General features: G+C 44.9%; 1 protein-coding gene across 1 annotated transcript; it reads left to right on the top strand.

Moving 5' to 3' along the window:
* The first annotated feature begins 1,033 nt into the window (after nt 1-1,033).
* LOC148143302 (uncharacterized) lies at nt 1,034-15,779 on the top strand. Its single transcript, XM_087974106.1, has 3 exons — nt 1,034-1,109; nt 6,502-6,683; nt 14,193-15,779. Exon 3 carries the CDS (start codon nt 14,587-14,589, stop codon nt 15,508-15,510), a length of 924 nt encoding a protein of 307 aa, XP_087830232.1. The 5' UTR covers nt 1,034-1,109; nt 6,502-6,683; nt 14,193-14,586; the 3' UTR covers nt 15,511-15,779.
* Nucleotides 15,780-20,594: the final 4,815 nt, after the last annotated feature.

The following is a 20,594-nucleotide window of genomic DNA, read 5'->3' as shown; positions in this document are numbered from 1 at the left end:
AAAGGAGGGCAGAGGAATGTGCAAATCCCACACACAGTTGCCAGACGGTGGGATCGAACCCGGATCCCTTGCAGTGTGAGGCAGCAGCGCTAACCACTGAACCAGCGAAATGGCTGATCTTTAAAACATTGAGAATAGCTAAAATAATGTATTTAGAAACATCAATAAAGTCTGAAAGCATATTCAATTGCTTCAAAAAAACTGCAGACATCATTCTGAAACTTGCAGTTAAGCCACAGTTGAGAACAGGCTGTGAGGGAGGAATGAACTATTCCTAGTCTTGTGAAATTGGTACAGAATATGTAGAAATAGAGTCATAGAATTGCAGAGCACAGAAACAAACCTTTTGGTCCACGCCGACCACACATCCTAAATTAATCTAGTGATCTGTTTGCCAGTATTTGGCTCATATCTCTCTCAACCCTTCCTATTCATACAGAGGCCTTTCCAGAACCCATCCAGAAACCTTTTACATGTTGTAAATGTATCAGCCTTGACACACGGCCTCTGGCAGCTCATTCCATACACATACCACGCCCTGCGTGAAAATTGATCCCTTTTGTCCCCTTTAAACCCTTCCCCTCTCACCCTAATCCGATGCCCCTCCAGTTTCGGACTTCCTCTACCCTGGGGAAAAGACATATAAAATTGAGCAGCCAGACAAAGTTCAAAAAGAATAAAATGTTGAGTCCCAGGAAAACAAAGTTGTGGCACCAGTCTTTTTTTTTCTCTCCTATTAGCATTTGGACTGAAAATCTGTCGGCTATACCAACATCTCCACAGGACATGCTACGCATGCTTCTCGGTGTCAGCAAGCACTGCGCATGTACGCCGGTGTCAGCAAAATACTGCGCATGTGTCCCGGTGTCAGCAAAATACTGCGCATGCTCCTATCTGACAGCGGAAACAGCGCGCCACATTCTTTTGATGGACCGAGAGAAAGCGCTAGAAGACCGGAAGGAGTGTGGTCTTCTTGCCATTGAGAGCGCACCTATTCTCTGAATGCGGACATTGGACCATGAGCTTGTGAAGCTGTAGTTGCTGTTCCTGTCTGTCTGAATGAAAATTGAGCTTCACCTCAGACTGCAACTTTCCTCTGTCCAACATCTGTGAGTACAACACACTCTTTTCTCAGCCCCTTTTCCATTTTATTTTTTCATTCTGGAGTTCAGTTCTTGACCTGCAGCAAAGTTGGTTCAGGTCTGTGTCTTAATTAGCAAACACATGGCAAATGCAGTAACACAGTGTGAAGTTATAGTCTTTCCTGTGAAATAAAAACAGAAAGGAGATGCATTGTTTAAATACGTTGTTTATATTGGGATGTGGAACAAGTGAGAACTGCAGATGCTAGAGATCAGAGTCGAAAAATGTGGCGCTGGAAAAGTGCAACAGATCAGGCAACATCCGTAGTGCAGGACAGTCAATGTTTTGGGCAAAAACCATTCATCAGGGATGATGTGTGGATGTGCAAAGGTGCCTCAGCTACGTTCTACTCAGGCTTTCTATCCCAGTCAATGCCAGTTGTCAGATAGGTGCAGCAAGCAATGAGCAAGGCAAGTGGTGTATTAGTAAGAGGAATTGAGTTCAGAAGTGGGGATGTCTTCCTGCAGTTAGGGGGTCATTGAATATATTCAAAGCTGAGTTTATCTGACTTTTAAATGTTAAAAGTAGTTATGGGGGAAGGCAAGGACATTTTAAAAAAAAAATTTTATTAGAAACTTTTTCAAATCTTTTACAAAACATCTATAGACAAAAAAGAACAATACCAAAATACAGAAAGATAGAGGCAGTACAACAATGTCATATCACGATACTATTAATAATGAACTAACGACTATTCTACCAGAACAACCGTACCTACTTAGCTTAAACTAAACTACAATCAAATTTTTAAAAAATTAAATTAAACTGAATTCAAATTAAATTACATCACATTATTTTATTCTATTTCACTCACTACACCTCCACTGAGGCTCCCATCCCTGGGAGCTCCAGTTATTGTACCCATAATCTTTTCCCCCAGCCGCCCTTCCCAGGGCCCCACTGGTGCCCAATCTGATTCCCATGGCATACCATGGCCCTAATCAATATTGCTGATAAGTCTGCATCCATATAATTTAGAAAGGGTTGCCACGTCTTGTAAAACTGCTCTGTTCTGTGGTGCACCATATTCATGGGGTAGTCTTGGTGGAGATGCTCCATCACTAGCCGACGCCACCCCATAAGACCTGGGTTTTTTCCCAAATGTCTCTTTCATTAAAATGTTCTTCCTTGCATAGTGAGTAAGAATGTTACACAGTCTCTTCCCATGTTTCCCAGGAGAGGGCAAATTTGCCAACCCCAGAAGAAGAAATGCCAGATCCACTTTAACTTCAATCCCGAGGATGTCCTTCGGCTCCCTTACTATAGCACTCCAGTAAGTCTGGATCTTAAAACATGACCAATAGCAGTGTGAGAGAGTGCCTCTACTAATTTTACATTTGGGACACCCTGGTGATACTCCTCTCTTGAACTAGCCTCTCTGGCACCATATGAGCCCTGTGTAAAATCTTCAATTTCATGGCCTATGCTTTGTTACGTATTGAAATTTTCCTTACATTTTCCCATATTTCTTTCTATACTTCCAATGAAGTATCCTCTCCGAGCTCCTGATTCCACATCCTACAGATTCCCTCCATGTCCCATAAGGCACGTCCCTTTTGTAAATAATACAAAGTACTGACTGAAAGAACACCAACACACTGGAGTACTCTTTCTCCACGTCTGACCTGTAAAGCTGAGCTGGGACCATCGTCTTTTTCTGTATATAATCCCTTTATCTGAAAGTACCGGAATAGGTACAATCCATATTTCTGACTTAGCTGGCTAAATGACATCAAGACCTCCCCCTTGAATAAATCTCCCAGACAGGAGATTCCCTTATTCTCCCATGACTTAAAGCCGGAGTCCATTGCCCCAGGTTTAAATCCTTGGGCTCCCACCAGTGGGGTAAACAGTGAGGTCTTAAGCCAACTGCCCTCATCTTGCCTCATTATCCTCCAGGCTTTCACTGTATTTAAAATGATTGGACTCTTACACTGCTCGGTCATGGATTTCATCTTATCCATAAATAATTAGGGGACATCGCAACGGCGAGGCTTCGACATCGCAACGGCGAGGCTTCAACATCAAGCCAAATTGACCCCGAATCACCCCCATACCCAGCCACCCAGATATGGTAACAAAGTGCATATTTGATGTCTCTTCGAGTCCGGAATGTTCACCCCACTCCCTCACCCTGTGAGAGCTGCAATTTGGTAAATTTAATTAGGGGGCGGCTGCAACACCAAATAAAAGAACCGAGCCAACCACGGAGCCTCAGTAATACTCATCTGGGTAGCAACAACAGGAGCATTCTCATGGGGTACAATAGGCGAGGAATAACATTCATTTTATTCAGGGCTATTCAGCCTAACCATGATAACGGTAATCCCTCCCACTGCTGCAAATCCTGCTTTATCCTCTCGAGTAATTGTACATAGTTAGCTTTATACAGCTGGTGGAAGGCAGGAGTAATAAAAATTCCCAAATACAAAAATCCTTTTGACGACCATCTAAACAGGAACTGCATTCTATCCTTCAGATCAGGCACCTCCACTAATCCCCCCCACCGGCACGGCTTCCGAATTTGTAAAGTTGATCCTGTAGCCCGAAAAACAGCCAAATAAATTAATTGTTTGAATCAATCGAGAAACTGACTCCTCCAGATTGGCCAAGAACAAAAGGATGTCATCAGCATATAGGGTGATCTTATGCTCGCCCATTCCCACTCCTGGCCCCACTATTTCAGGATCCCTCCTGATAGCCTCAGCTAATGGCTCAATTGCCAAGGTAAACAGCAGCGGTGAAAGAGGACACCCCTGTCTACTACCTCTCCCACTATTAAAGTTATCTGACTTAGTGCCATTTGTGATGACTGCTGCCTTAGGATCATTATACAACACTACCACCCGTCTAGCAAAGGATCCCCCCAGACCAAAATGCTTGTGGACCCCAAACAAGTACAGCCATTCTATCCGGTCAAATGCCTTTTCTGCGTCTCCGGAGACCACAGAGCCCAGGATCAATCATTGTGGCATACCTGCACCATGTTCAATACCCTCCTGATATTGTTGGAGGAGCTACGACCCTTAAAACCCATCTGATCTTCTTTAATAATATAGGGCAACACCTTTTCCAACCTCAGAGCCGGCATCTTGGGTAGAATTTTAAAATCTACATTCAACAGTGAGATGAGTCTGTATGAAGCACATTCTTCAGGCTCTTTCCCCTTCTTTAAAATGAAGGCGATATTAGCCTCTCTAAGAGAGGGCGGAAGACAAACCTGTGTATATGAATTGATATACATCCTCAGAGGTGGCATTTATGAATTCCTTATAGAATTCACTTGGGAATCCATCTGACCCCGGTGCGTTGCCACTCTGGAGATCCTTTATTGTTTCCTGCACCTCCTCTATCATCATAGATGCATTCAACAGGGAAACCTGTTCCGCCTTTATACTGGGGAGGGGCAGGTTCTCCAAATTCAAGCGATCTTTGGCAAAGGAGACCCTTTTTTGCTACCTGTGTGTGCAATGAGTCGAGAGCAGCCCGGAGAGCTGCAGCTTGACTAGTGAAGGCCTAATATAATATACTTCCTCAGCATCTATTGTTGCTCCTCCCTCTGCTTCCTTCTAGTTGTTTAATACGAAATAACTAGGCCTCATAAATATGCCTTAGTGGCCTCCCACAGTATTGCCGGATTACTGGCCTCACTTGAGTTGATATCCCAGAAGACCCTGAACTTTCTTCTGATGTACTCAACGAATTTGCCATTCCTTAACAGGAATGGGTCCGTGCGCCAGTGCCGTGCATCCATTCCACCACCCTTGATTTTACCATCTAAATACACTGGCATGTGGTCTGAGACAGCTATATTCCCAATTTTACAAGCCAGTGTTATATCCAAAATATCTGATGACATAAAAAACATGTCAACTCGCGTGTGGCACTTGTGTGGGTTGGAATAGAAAGTAAAGTCTCTTCCATTCAAGTGGAGGTGCCTCCACACATCCACTAACCCCAACTCCTCACACTGGGGCAGCACGGTGGCTCAGTGGTTAGCTCTGCTGCCTCACAGCACCAGGGACCAAGGTCCAATTCTGGCATTAGACGACTGTGTGTGGAGTTTGCACATTCTCCCCGTGTCTGCGTGGGTTTCCTCTGGGTGCTCTGGTTTCCTCACACAGTCCAATGATGTACAGGTAAGGTGAATTGGCCATGCTAAATTGCCCATGGTGTTAGGTGCATTAGCCAGAGGGAAATGGGTCTGGGTGGATTACTCTTCGGAGGGTCAGTGTGGACTTGTTGAGCCGAAGGGCCCATTTCCACACTGTAGGGAAACTCATCAAACTAATCATGTCCACCAACTGCTTAGATTGTGCAGTCATACATGCCAGGCCCCTTGTTACCCTGTCTACCTCAGGATCTATGAGGCGATTAAAATCCCCTCCTATGATTGTGCTGTGCACCCCAAGACTCATTAATTTAGCAACTGCATCAATTAGAAATGTAAGAGGGTGCATGTGGTGGGGTAGGGGAGGATACACATTCAGGACGCCATACTCTTCTCCATGTAGTTGAGCTTTAAGAATGATGAACTGTCCAAGTTCATCCTTAATTTGCTCAATTACCTGGAAAGGGAGGTTCCTTCTTATCAGTATAGCCACTCCTCTACTCTTGGAGCTAAACGAGAAGAATACCCTATCATAACTCCCCCACCACCCCACCCCACCTTACCCATAGCTAACATCCTGGATCCTTCCAGCTGAGGCCGTGCCCTAGCCCCAGGCAATTTACAGATGGAAAAAAAACGTTATTTACATTCTGAGAGTTAAAAATGGATGCCCATTCCCCCCTCTCCCGCCCTCCCCCCCCACCCCCACACACACACCCCTTCTCCATACATCTTAACCAGAGGTATAGCCACCCCCAAACCAAAAGCAAAAGGACAGCAGTTAAAACAAAAGTCCCCACATAATGCACAACTGAACGATATACTAAATAATTCCGGTTTTACATCAAGGCAGTACAGAGAAGCCGATAACCACAAAAAAAATGGAGAGAGGAAAAGAAAAGAAGGGCAGAAAGAACTGTACCATTGTCCATATCGATGGCCCTATCCCAACCTGAGTCCTTGAATTCAGAGAATTCACAAAGTCCTTCACCTTTTCTGCTGAATCAAAATGAGATACTGACCCCCCATGAGCAAAATGCAACATGGCCAGGGACCTCAAGGAACATTGAATGTTCAGATCCCTTAATTTTCTCTTAACCTCATCAAAAGCCCTTTCTCTTCTTAATTCTTGCTCCTGAGAAGTCCTGAAAAGATATTATTCTTGAGCCTTTGTGCTTTAAAGCCTGTGGATCTCTTCCCAGTTTTCTTGCTGTTTCAATCACTAACTGTCTTTCTTTATAATGCAGGAGTCGCACAAGGACCGTGCAGGGGCGTGGGTCCGGTCCTGACCTGCACATTGCAATTCGGTGGGCCCGCTCCAAACTCAACAGGCCCGACTCCAACTCCAGCCCCAAGAACGTCAGGAACCACTTCTCCAGTTTTCCAACGAGGTCTTTGCCTTCCTCGCGTTCCGGAAGACCCATGAGCTGTAAGCTTTTTCTCTTACTTTTGTTTTCCAGGTCGTCCACTTGCTCCTGAAGGACCCGAACCTGGTCTTCCAGCGTTTGGATCCTTCCTCCTGAGACCTCCGCCACGGTCTCCGATGCCACGGTCCTCTCCTCCGCTGCCTATTCTCTTCGGGCCAACATTTGAATTTCCTGTCCATGCTTTTCCAGCGTGGCAGATAGTGGTTCCACCGCTGCTTCAATCTTTTCTCAGAGTTTGGCAAACTCCGAGAGTAACTGCTGCTACCCCATTAAACCCAAAACGTCTGCCCTGGGAGTATGAGCAATGGCTCCAGGCCCCCCCGATGCAGTAGGGGAATGCCCTACCTGCTGCACTCCTTTCGGCCCCTTTTCTTCATTTGCTTTCATCCTGGTCTTAAAGCTGTCAAACCACAATTATAGCAGCTCCAGATGTTCACTAAGTTTATATTAGTAATTTTTCTCCAAAGGATGGTTAATGAGTGGGGGGGTGGTAAAGGTCCACATTGCCAGAGGATATGGCACAGAGCCCAACACAGCAGACCACCGCCATCTTGGATCTCCAAGAAAATGGTTTTCAGACCAGTAGAGAACTGCTACAAGATCATACAGCACAGAAACAGACCCTTCAGTCTAACTAGTCCATGCTATGTTCTCAAATTAAACTGGTCCATTTGCCAGTGACTGGCCCATATCCCTCCGAACCTTTCCTATTCATGTACTTATCCAAATGTCTTCTAAACATTGTTACTGCATCTGCATCCACACTTCCTCTGGACATTGATTCCACACACAAACCACTTTCTTAAAAAAAAGTTCTCCTGATATCTTTTTAAAATCTTTCTCCTCTCCCCTTCAAAATTTGCTCCCTCAACTTGAAACCTCCACCCTAGGGAAAGGACATCTGCTGGTCATTTCATCTATACCCTCATGATCTTATAATCCTCTCTATAAAGTCGCCTCAACCTCCTACACTCCAGTGAAAAACATCTCAACCTATCCACCCAGATGTAAGTATATTCATATCCAGTTATGATCTGTTCAGTGCTGGCGAAAGCTCGAAAAACCAAATGGTCTACCCCTGCTCATACTGTGAGAGACCATAAGACATGAGAACAGAAATTAGGCCATTCAACCCATCGAGTCTGCTCCGCCATTCAATCATGGCTGATAAATTTCTCAACCTCATTCTCCTGCTTTCTCTCCATTACTTTCGAATCCCTTGATACTCAAGAAGCTATCTATCTCAGTCCTAAATATACTCGGTGACCTGGCCTCCTGTGGCAATGAATTTTATAGATTCAGCACTCTCTGGCTGAAGACATTTCTTCTTATCTCCATTCAGAAAAGTCTTCCCCTTACTCGAAGGCTGTGCCCTCTCTTACCAATGTCCACTCTGTCCTGGCTGTTCAGCATTCTGTCTGTTTCATTTAGATCCCCCCGAGTGTGGGCCTGTTAATCAGCATGAACCACACCCTTCAGGATGAGGTACAGAGGAATTAGGTTCAGCAAAGTGAGAATGGGGGAAGAGTCTGAGGGATGGAGATTTTCAGCTTTCTGGGAATGAGAGAGGAAAGAATGTTTGATATAAATTAGAATTGATTACATAGGCTGATGTGCCAAGGAGTGGCAGATTGAGTTTAATTTAGATGAGTATGAGATTTTACATTTTGGTAAGGCAAATCAGGGCAGGACTTGTACACGTAATGCTAAGGTCCTGGGGAGTGTAGCAGAACAAAAAGATCTTGGAGAGCAGGTTCATAGTTCCTTGAAAGTGGAGTCGCAAGTCGATCAGATAATGAAGGAGCTGTTTGGTCTACTTTCCTCCATTGGTCAGTACATTGAGTTAGACCATGTTTTGGAATACCACACTCAGTTCTGATCTCCCTGCTGTAGGAAAGATGTTGTGATACTTGAAAGAGTTCAGAAAGGATTTAGAAGGCTGTTGCCAGAGTTGGAAGGTTTGAGCTCCAGGGAAAGGCTGAATAGACTGGGTCTATTTTTCCTGGAGTGGAGGCTGAGGGGTGACCTTACAGAAGTTCATAAGGGGCATGGATAGGATGCATAGCCAAGATCTTTTCCCCAGGATATGGGAGTCCAAAAGTATAGGGCATAGTTTTGAGATGAGAGGGGTAACCTGAGGGGAAACTTCCTCACAAAGATGGTGATGTCTCTGTGGAATGAGCCGCCAAAGGAAGCGGTGGAGGCTGGTACAATTACAACATATTAAAAGGCATCTGGATGGGTACATGAATAGGAAGGGTTTTGAGGGATATGGGCCAAATGCTGGCAAATGGGACTGGATTAATTTAGGATATCTGGTCAGCACCAATGAGTTGGGCTGAAGGGTCTGTTTCCGTGCTGTATGACTCTAATCGTCCTCAGTGAAAGTAGAAGTGTGGTTGTGAAGACTAGACTTTCAGAGCAGTTTTCAAAGATGTTTTGCCCTTCCTGGGAGCAGAAGTTACAACGAATTCTTCCAGTTGTGAGACAGTAACTGAGTGAGGGAGCACATCTGGAATTCTAGTGGAAAGTGGGAATTCATTGCACTGTGGGGATGAAGTGCTTTCAGGTTTACTGGCAGTAAGTACAGTGTGCTGAGTAGAGAACCTAGTGAAGGGTTAGGTGGGTTTTTGTTTTAAACTGCTCATTTCATTCAGCCTTCAACATTGTATTTCCAACGCTGTCCATCAGAAGGAGCGGTGAATCAGTAACTGGTATCGTTAGAAGCCTTACGATTTTCAATACAGCAGGTATTGCATTGTTTCATCAGCATTGTAAAGGTTACTGGCAGCAGCAGGTGTGGGCTGTATTCACTAGAAACGATTAAGCAGTTACAGAACACACATACGAGAGGGCAGGGTGGGACTTGTCTTTCGATTTGCAGAAAGTGGAGGTTCTGGGAGATGTCATCCGGAACGCACACAACCCTGGTAAATCATTGAAGCCCTACAGTGTGGAATCAGGCCATTCAGCCCATAAAGGCAACGCTGACCCCTCTGAAGAGCATGCCACACAGACCACCCCCACCCCACCTATCCTGTCCTGTCGTTTCTGCTGGTGAATTAGACTAGGACTAGGGGACATGGCCTCAAGATTAGGGAGAGTAGATTTAGGACAGAGATGAGGAAGAACTGTTTTTCCTGGAATGTGGTGAATCTATGGAATTGTCTGCCCAAGGAAGCAGTAGCAGCAGCTTTATTAAGTATATTCAGGATACAGTTGGCTGGGTTATTGCATTGTAGGGAATTAAAGGGTAGTTGGGACAATGCAGATAGGAGGAGCTGAGACGATAATGAATGGCAGAGCAGGCTGGATGGGCCAAATGGCCTACTCCTGCTCCTATTACTGTGAAACTATAACTGTGCATTTCTCTTGGCTAAACCACCTAACTTGCACATCCCTGGACACAATGGGCAATTTAGCATGGCCAATCCAAATCAAGGCCGGTGAGCAGTGTGGTGATGTGGAAAATGAACGTTGGAGAATGATAAAAAGGGACAAGGAGGATAAACGTAACAGCAATCAAAGCTCGATTCAAAAGATCACAAAAATAAAAGTAAAAGCTGCATGTGTGCTGCATTGTAACAAAAGTGAGTGAATTGGCTGCACACATTAAAGAGAATAATTATGATCTGAGACTCCTTATAAAGAAGTTTAATGGGAAGCTCGGTAAAGGTAGAAGGTTGGCACTGCTAATCAAAGCACTGATCACAGGGTAGCCTGGTGTCAGCTCGGGTTTCAGGTCCTGATTTCTCTGTCCTCTGTTGATCTCCCTGTTCCCACAGAGTAAGGTGTCGTATGTCCTCAGCTCTGCTGGGTTTTTGCTGAAACTTTGACCCCCTTTTCCACCTTCCAGAACAATAAAACATTCAGCCACTCAAGGCCCAACCCACATTGCCCCAGCCTGTCAACCATCCAGAGAGACTCATCGTAGCAGGGAATAAACAAGAAAAATGAAACAAAATTAGAAATAAATAGGTGAGCTTGTTTAATGTTTGTTCATTAGGAAGTAAGCCAGAAATAAGGGTCTCCCAGGATTCTTATGGTACCCAACTTGAGGAATTCTCTCTCCCTTCCATCTAACTATTAGTACCCAACTCTGATTTATAACAACATTTACAGAAATAAAGCATTTGTTATCAAATAGACATAGAGATAAACAGCATAGACATAGACATTTGCTTTCTCTCATGCATGCACACATGCATATAAGTATATAGGGTGAATTTGTATTTGTAGAATTATATTTATAGATACATAGAACATTACAGCGCAGTGCAGACCCTTCGGCCCTCAATGTTGCACCGACCTGTGGAACCAATCTGAAGCTCACCTAACCGACACTCTTCCATTCTCGTTCATATGTCTATCCAATGACAATTTAAATGCCCTTAAAGTTGGCGAGTCTACTACTATTGCAGGCAATACGTTCCACACCTCGACTACGGAGTAAAGAAACTACCTCTGACCATCTGTCCTATATCTATCACCCCTCAATTTAAAGTTATATCCCCTCGTCCTAGCCATTGCCATCCAAGGAAAAAGGCATTCACTATCCAACCTATCTAACTCTCTGATTATCTTATGTCTCAGTTAGTCATCTTTCAACCTCCTTCTCCCTAACGAAAACAGCCGCAAGCCCCTCAGCCTTTCCTCCTAAGACCTTCCCTCCATACCAGGTAACATCCTAGTAAATCTCTTCTGAATCTTTCCCAAAGCTTCCACATCCTTTCTATAATGCGGTGACCAGAACTGTGCGCAATACTCCAAATCTGGCCGCACCAGAGTTTTGTACAGCTGCAACATGATCTCATGGTTCTGAAACTCAATCCCTCTACCAACAAAAGCTAACACACCGTATGCCTTCTTAACAGCCCTATCAACCTGGGTAACTTTCAAGGATCTACGTACTTGGACACCGAGATCTCTCTGCCCATCTACACTACCAAGAATCTTACCATTAGCCCAGTACTCTGCATTCCTGTTGCTCTTTCCAAAGTGAATCACCTCACACTTTTCCGCATTAAACTCCATTTTCCACCTCTCAGCCCAGCCCTGCAGCTAATCTATGTCCCTCTGTAACTGACAACATCCTTAGTCAGTAGCCACAACTCTACCGACTTTAGTGTCATCCGCGAATTTACGAACCCACCTTCTATGCCCTCATCCAGGTCATTTATAAAATGATGAAGAGCAGTGGACCCAAAACAGATCCTTGTGGTAACTCACTAGTAACTGAACTCCAGGATGAATATTTCCCATCAACCACCATCCTCTGTCTTCTTTCAGCTAGCCAATTTCTGATCCAAAAATTTGATTTTGTTCAAAAAATGCGCAGTCTGCTGGCAGTCAATGCAGGCAATGCATGCATGTAATATTTTGTAAATTTCACTTTGGAAACAGAACCTGTCAGATTCAAAATTGGGATACAGACTGTGACCTCATACCTTTAATGCATTGTCTGAGCTGAGATGTCACCTTTTGTTACAAACCTTAAGTTATCTCGAGAAGGTGATTTGTAAGAAGTTCTGAGATTTACATATTAATGATACCTACAACCCATTCTAAAAGATTAAAGACTGATGGTTTGCCACATCTGTATGTTTAGTTTCTCACTGGTGTTGGTGTCAATGCCTTGACCCTGTGTCTGGTTGTTTCTAAAGATGCTGTATTGCAGGTTTATCCTGAATTTATACAGTTTTCCTTTGCTTCCCAAAAACAGATCTGCTCACACTGAGCAGTATCCCAATGTCGTGAAAGTTGTTAACTTTCAGGTAGAGTTATTCAAAAGAGATGTTTTTACTTTTTTGGCCCTGTAAGATCCTGAATTAGCATCCTTCAGGAGAATTAGAGTGGAGTGAGAATGGATGGGGGGAGAGAGATTGGGATGGTGCTTTCAATTTTGTGGAATAACAAAAGAAAAGATTGTTCTGCAGAAAAAGAATTGCTTGTTCTGAATTTCTACCCTGGACTGATGTTAAAGTGGAGATTTGAGATGGCCCAGGGAATCCCTTGTGGACTCAGACCTGTAAAGCCTCTCTCTTGGTTCGTCCCGGAAATCGTACTGTTTGGAAGTCTGGAATAAAATCCTGTTATGGACAGTTTAGTATAATTTTAGTTATCCCCTTTATTCACTAATAGCATCACTGTGACAACATAACATTGATACCTATCAGCTAAACTAACTAGGTTCTAATAATCTAGGAGAGTAGGTTACCAGCTGTTCAAATGCCCACCAGGCTACTCCAATGTATTGATACAAAGTGGCTTCCTTTGTACAAAAGTTTGAAAAAGAAATTGCATGTTCTTAATTAGACAGATAACAGTGAAAGACAATAATTCATAAGGAAGAAAAGCTAATTGACAGATCTGTGAAGCTTGACTAATCACTCCTACAGGCCCGAAGCCATTCGTCAGGTGGGAAAAACAGCTGAATTAGGTGCCTGCTAGTGAGATAAACTCCCCTCATAAAGAGGTACCAGTCCCAGCTAATTGGAGAGTTCACAAGATAACCTTGCACAGCTCACATGTCAGATACAGTTCTTTTATAAAACAGCTTCTTAGTAGGAAGGGCAAACGTTCAATCATAAAATGGCTTCCCGACACATTGTGCAAGAATCTCTTCAATATTCGACCTAGAATAATTTCTAAGCTAGGAGCAGACTCCTGCTTTTTAAGCACTAAATCATTCTGTACCTGAGGCTGAGATGTTACTGTAAGGTTGCATTTAAACTGATTCATTCGTCTTCGAATGAAACATGCCTTCTTTTCAAGTTTGTGATTGAAATTCAAATAAGACATAAGATCTGATTAGTTAGAATTGACAGTGGGGCAGTCTGTAAAGTCTGTAAAAACAGCAAGTAAGTTAAAGCTTTATCAGTATTTCCTTTTACAGAGTTTGCATTTCATAACCAGAATTGGCTACTCAAAAGCATCAAAAAGTCTCAAAACTCAATTAAATTCAATCCATAGCAGCTAAGCACTAAGAGTTAATTTTCTACTGGATTCAACAGCCTCAGCACTAAAGTGGTGTCTCTCTCTAGTGTCCTTTTGAACTCTCAAGTCAGGGTTTTGTAACAGCAAAGATTTATTTTCTCTGTGACTGCCCTGCTTGCAAGGGGTATAAGAATCCATTATAATTGACAGCGACTGACCGTTACAAAGGTTTTGATAGTACCAAGTTTCGTTTCAGGGTCAGAATCAAACACTGTCATTAATTTCACAAGGGAACGGCTGTGAATGTTATCACTTGGTGTCCTGTTCACACAGATTCACCGATGCTGAGGCAAACGTTCTTAATTGTCTTACAGCATCCTGTTATCACTTGGTGACCCCAGGTGTCCCTATCTTGTGCATCCTTTAAGATTCCCCCCTTTTCTGAGCCTTGCTGTCTTGTGCAATAAATGTGTTCCATAATTCAGCATTAAATTTAGTATAAATGTTTAAAGACAAGTTTTAAGGCTACAGACCTTCTCAGTGACAATGATGACTTTTGTAATCTCTTTTTACAGAGTATTTGATCTGAAAACTGAAGTTTAAAAATCAACAGATGAAGGGCTTATGCCCAAAACGCCGACTCTCCTGCTGCTCAGATGCTGCCTGACCTGTACTTTTCCGCACTTTTCGACTCTGACTCTCCAGCGTCTGCTGTCCTCAATTTCAAGTCAATGTCTGACAGTCGTTCAGTCCATTGGGATTGTAACGAGTTTTGACTAAGATTCTGTGAGAAGGAGCAAAGTTTTTTGGTCCCTGTTTCAGTAAGTTTTCAGCATCAGTGGGACTGAATGAGAGACCCTACTGTTACAACGCACTGAGTGTGGAACCTTAAACAGTTATCCAGCCCGGAAAGAGGAATTCACGGCGGGGAGGGACTGTACACGTTTGTGTGCCGTTGAAGCTTCAGCCATGGAGAAACCCGAGGAATCCCGCCCCGTGGAGAAACCTTGGAAGTGTGGTGACTGTGGGAAAGGCTTCCATGTCCCGTCTGTCCTGGAGGCTCATCAGCGCAGTCACACTGGGGTCAGGCCATTCTCCTGCCCTGAGTGCGGGAAGGGGTTCAGCAGTTCCTCCACCCTGCTGAGGCACAGACGGGTCCATACAGGGGAGAGGTCCTTCAGCTGCCCGGAGTGCGGGAAGGCCTTCAGCAATTCCTCTGACCTACTGAAGCACCAGCGGGTCCACACCGGGGAGAGGCCATTCTCCTGCCCAGAGTGTGGGAAGGGGTTCAGCAGCTCCTCTGCCTTGCTGACCCACCGGCGGGTCCACACAGGGGAGAAGCCCTTCAACTGCCCCAAGTGTGGGAAGGCCTTCACCCAGGCCTTTTCCCTGCTGAGGCACCAGAGTGTCCACACAGGGGAGAGGCCATTCACTTGCCCAGAGTGCGGGAAGGGGTTCAGCGATTCCTCTGCCCTGCTGACCCACCGGCGGGTCCACACTGGGGAGAGGCCTTTCAGCTGCCCCGAGTGTGGGAAAGCCTTCACCCATGCCTCCAACCTGCTGACCCACCGGTGGGTCCACACCAGGGAGAGGCCCTTCAGTTGCCCCGAGTGTGGGAAGGCCTTCAGCAATTTCTCCCACGTGCTGATCCACCGGCGGGTCCACACCGGGGAGAGGCCATTCACTTGTCCTGAGTGCGGAAAGGCCTTCAGCAATTCCTCTGACTTACTGAAGCACCAGCGGGTCCACACCGGGGAGCGGCCCTTCAGCTGCCCTGAGTGCGGGAAGGCCTTCACCCAGGCCTGCAACTTGCAGAGGCACCAGCGGGGGCACCAGCGCTCCCAACAATCAGATTCTGCCGGTGAGGCTGCTGTGGGTCACCCCCAGGACTGAACCTCCTGCCCAGTCTGACAGTGGGAGAGTTAGTGGGCTTGTTTTGTTTTCTGTTGGACTGCACCCACTCCCACGGTGGCTCAGTGGTGAGTAGCATTGCCTCACAGTGCCAGGGGCCCGACATTGTGCAAACTCCACACAGATAGTTGCCCCATTCTCCTCCTGTGCCTGTGTGGGTTTTCTCTGGGTGTTCCGGTTTCCTCCCACAGTCCAAAGGTGTGCAGGTAGGGTGGAATGGCGAAGCTAAATTGTCCCAGTGTTCAGGGATGTGTAGGTGTGGTGCATTAGTCACGGGAAATGTCGAGTAATAGGGTAGGGAAATGGGTCTGGGTGGGTTACTCTTCAGAGGGTCAGTTTGAACTTGTTGGGCTGAAGGACCTGTGTCCACACTGTAGGGATTCTGTGATTCTATTAACTTTGATCCATTGGGCGCTACTGCACGTTCCCACTGAAACAATCTGCACAAACCTAAGCCTGTGAGACCATCAAAGCAGAGGTTAGGCCATTCAGCCCATCGAGTCTGCTCTGCCATTCGTTAGAGACAAAAACAAACTGCAGATGCTGGAATCCAAAGTAGGCAAGCAGGAGGCTGGAAAAACGCAGCAAGCCAGGCAGCACCAACAGTGAAGTCAGTGTTTCAGGTATTAACCCAAATCATTGACTTCTCTACCAGAAATGATTTACCAGGATGTTGCCGAGAGTTTGGGCTACAGGGAGAGGTTGAATAGACTGGGGCTGTTTTCCCTGGAGTGTCAGAAGTTGAGGGATGACCTTATATGGGTTTATAAAATCATGAGGGGTATGGATAGGGCAAATAACAAGGTCATTTCCCTGGAGGTTGGGCAGTCCAGAACCAGAGGGTTTATGGTGAGAGGGGAAAGATTTAAATGGGACCTAAAGGGCAACCTTTTCATACAGAGGGTGACACATGTATGGAATGAGCTGCCAGAAGAAGTGGTGGAGGCTGGTACAATTACAGCTTTTAAATGGCATCTGGATGGGAACATGAATAGGAATGGTTGAGAGGGATATAGGCCAAGCGCTGGAAAGCGACCTTTTCGTCCAACTCATTCATGCTGACCAGATATCCTAAATTAATCTAGTCCCATTTGCCAGCACTTGGCTTGTCTCCCTCTAAACTCTTCCTGTTCATACACCCGTCCAGGTGCCTTTTGATTAGATTCCCTACAGCGTGGAAACAGGCCCTTCGGCCCAACAAGTCCTCACCGACCCTCCGAAGAGTAACCCACCCTAACACTACAGGCAACTTAGCATGGACCTCAAAGGACAAGTTTTCACACAGAGGGTGGTGCATGTACAGAATGAGCTGCCAGAGGAAGTGGTGGAGGCTGGTACAATTACAACATTTAAAAAGCATCTGGATGGGTATATGAGCTAAATGCTGACAAATGGGAGTAGATTAAATTTTGGATGTCTGGTCAGCATGGACGAGTTGTAGCGAAGGGTCTGTTTCAGTGCTGTACATCTCTGCGACTAGGCCTCTCGGGTTCACACACAAAGAATCTGTCAGTAACGTTGGTTTCAGAGTTCAGTTGAAGCAATGTGGTATCTTTTAGAGACTTCGAGTCAAAAGAGATGCACAGCAGGGAAACAGACCCTTCAGTCCAACTCGTCCATGCTGACTGCATATCCCAAATTAATCTCATCCCATTTGCCAGCACTTGTCCATATCCCTCTAAACTCTTCCTATTCATGTTCTTATCCAGATGCCTTTTAAATGTTGAAATTATACCAGCTTCCACCACTTCCTCTGGCAGCTCATTCCATACATACACCACTCTCTCCGTGAAAAGGTCACCCCTCAGGTCCCTTTTAAATCTTTTCCCCCTCATCCTAAACCTCGAGTTTTGGATTCCCCACCCTGGGGAAAAGATTTTGACTATTTACCCTATCTGTGCCCCTCATAATTTGATAAATATCTACCAGGTCACTCCTCAGCCTCCAATGTTCCAGGGAAAATACCTGCAACTTATTCAATCTCTCCCTATAACTCAAACCCTCCAACCTCAGAACCATCCATTTAAATCTTTTCTGAACCTTTTCAAGTTTCACGACATCCTTCCTGGAGACACAATTTGCAGGTGTACAGTGTTATGGACCAGGCCAGATCCCCTCAAAACATTCTAGGAAGGTAGCCCAGACCCTAACTTTTTTTAGTTGTTTTAGGCAGAGGTATCTCAGGAGTGATGTAGCTGGTCAAACCACTTGGCTTCCAGGAAAACTATTTACACACCGCCGAATGAAACACAAAAGAAAACAGATTTTAGAATAGCAGCCATTCATAAACCTGACCATCACGATCTCCCCGCAACTTAAGAAAGCAGCTGTTCAGATTTCCTGCAACATTCTCATAAACACACCCCTATGGCAAAAAGGAACGGTCAGTTCAAACACAGGTTCTTACAGGAGAGATGTTAGTGAGAGAGTCAGCCAGAAACATTTGTTGAATCAGGGAACCTTTCTTCCCCCAGTAGCTTCAGACAGACTGCTTGCTAAAACTCAAACCAAATCAGGGTTAACAAAAAGGAGAACCGCCCTTTCATTGTCCAAGTGTTTTAGAAAAAAAACATCTCAAACCCTTTTCCCTGATTGTTGCCTTAGCCAGTATCTGTTAGCCATTAGCAAAGTCCCTAACCCCAGATGAATCAGAACCTCTGCCTTTTACAACCTCTCTTCAAAAAAAACCAAGAACAACATCTTCTTCAAAGGAGCAGCATTGTCACAACAGAGAGCACCTGAACTGAAGCATTTGTATTGAAAGGCCATACAGTTAGCAGGCTAAGACAACAGTTTTTCAATTTAGCCAATCAATTTAAACCAGGTCCTTTGGCTTCCAAAAACCTGTTAAATTTCAATCTGATATGATTGTTTTGAAAACAGAGGAACAATCCTAAAAAAGAAAGATATGTCATCAAGGGTACAAAAGAAGGGGACAGTTGGACAGAAGCCCAGAGCTAAACAAGGAACAAAGAAAGCTACAGCACCGGACCAGGTTCTTTGGCCCTCCAGGCCTGCACCAATCCAGATGCTCTATCTAAACCTCTTGCCTATTTTCTAAGGATCTGTATCCCTCTGCTCCCTGCCCTTTCATGTATCTGTCTAGATACATCTTAAATGAGACCATCATGTCCGCCTCTACCACCTCCGGTGGCAATGCGCTCCAGGCACCCACCACCATCTGCATAAGGAACTTGCCATGCATTAAACTCCCTTAAACTTTTCCCCTCTCACCTTGAACTTGTGACCTCACTAGTAATTGAGTCTCCCATTCTGGGAATAAAAGTTTCTTGTTCTTTCCTTAGATACACTATAGTATGAAAACAGGCTCTTCGGCCCTGCAAGTTCACACCAACCCTCTGAAGTGTAACCCACCCAGACACATTCTCCTACCCTTTATTTACCCCTGACCTGGCAATTTAGCATCACCAATTCTCTTGACCCACACATCTTTGGATTGTGGGAAGAAACTAAAGCACATGGAGGACAATCAGAGACAGGGAGAATATGCAAACTCCACACACTCACCCAAGGGGGAATTAAACCCAGTGCCCTGGTGCTGTGAGGCAGAAGTGCTAACCACTGAGCCACCATGCCACTCCATGGTTTGTAGATCTCATTCAGGCCCTCCCCTCAATCCGCATCTTTCTAATGAAAATAATCCTAATCTACTCAACCTCTCCTCATAGCAAGCGCCCTGTTTACCAGGCAACATCCTGGTGAACCTCCTCTGCACCCTCTACCAAAAGGATGTGGATGCTTTGGAATGTGGCAAGCAGAACTGTATGAAGTGTTCCAAATGTGGCCAAACCGAAGTCCTATACAACTGTAACATAACCTGCCAACCATTGTACTCAATCCCGGGGAAGGAAACCCTCCAACCTCAGAACCATCCATTTAAATCTTTTCTGAACCCTTTCAAGTTGCACTACATCCTTCCTGGAGACACAATTTGCAGGTGTACAGTGTTATGGACCAGGCCAGATCCCCTCAAAACATTCTAGGAATGTACCCCAGACCCTAACCTTTTTTAGTTGTTTTCGGCAGAGGTATCTCAGGAGTCATGCAGCTGGTCAAATCACTTGGCTTCCAGGAAAACAATTTATTTACACACCGCCGAATGAAACCTTCATGACCACTCCATTGACCTGTGTTGCCACCTTCAGGGTACAATCGACTGAACGCCCAGATCTCTAACTCCCCCTTGCGAGAGCCAAATGTCCTCAGTTCTATTGAGAGGGGGAAATTGGCCGTCAGTCATCTCTGTATTAGAAAATGCATCATTTAAAAAAAAACTGAGAAGGGCATTCCTGACAGAAGATTCAACAGAAGGCAGCACAGAGTATTCCAAGAGACACATAACCTGGCTGTAATCTGAGAGACTAAATTCCATTTTTTGTTACGAGAGGGAATTATATTTATTGAATCATCATATCACGAGAATCTTGTTTCATTCCAGAACAGTCAGTAGTTAGAAGGGATTTATTTGGTTTGTTAATAGTTTAGTTTATCTGTTCACCGTTACTCTTGGATAAATAAATGGATTTTTGTTGATTTTAAAGTGTCAGGGATTTATTTTTTAAACATTAGAGCAGGTTACACCACTTTTCACATTAATTTTACAGATTATAGGGTGATGCGCTTCTCTTTGGGTGTTTCGGTTTGAGATCTCTGGTGGGGTTGGGGTTGGTGTCTAACAGTATTGACGTGTGTCATGTTGAATGAAGTGGAGTCAATATTAATCCCAGCCTCTTGCTCTGGTTGTGGGTGAATCGCCTTAATTTGGCCACTGACTCAGAAACGAACTGCTGAAACAATGATTCACACTTCATTGCACGTAGCAACTAAAACTAAAAACCCTCAAGTAAGCAAGTTCAGTCTCACCGTTGCCACCCTCCCCCCGGCTATCACCTGATTGCTGGCAGAATTTAACCGAGTTTCCATCGACAGTGCCCATCTCTGGAAGGGTCAAGGGGTTTGACACAATATTGTTCTTCCAATACTGCTGCTGCAACATTCTGGAGCGAGAACGGAGAACAATACAGCACAGTTCAGACCCATCAGCC

This window comes from Chiloscyllium plagiosum, unplaced genomic scaffold, assembly GCF_037043375.1.
Source record: "Chiloscyllium plagiosum isolate Xiang-an unplaced genomic scaffold, Cpla_swu_hap1 HiC_scaffold_27, whole genome shotgun sequence".
NCBI classification, from domain to species: domain Eukaryota; kingdom Metazoa; phylum Chordata; class Chondrichthyes; order Orectolobiformes; family Hemiscylliidae; genus Chiloscyllium; species Chiloscyllium plagiosum.
This window is presented reverse-complemented; position numbering and strand designations above follow the sequence as displayed.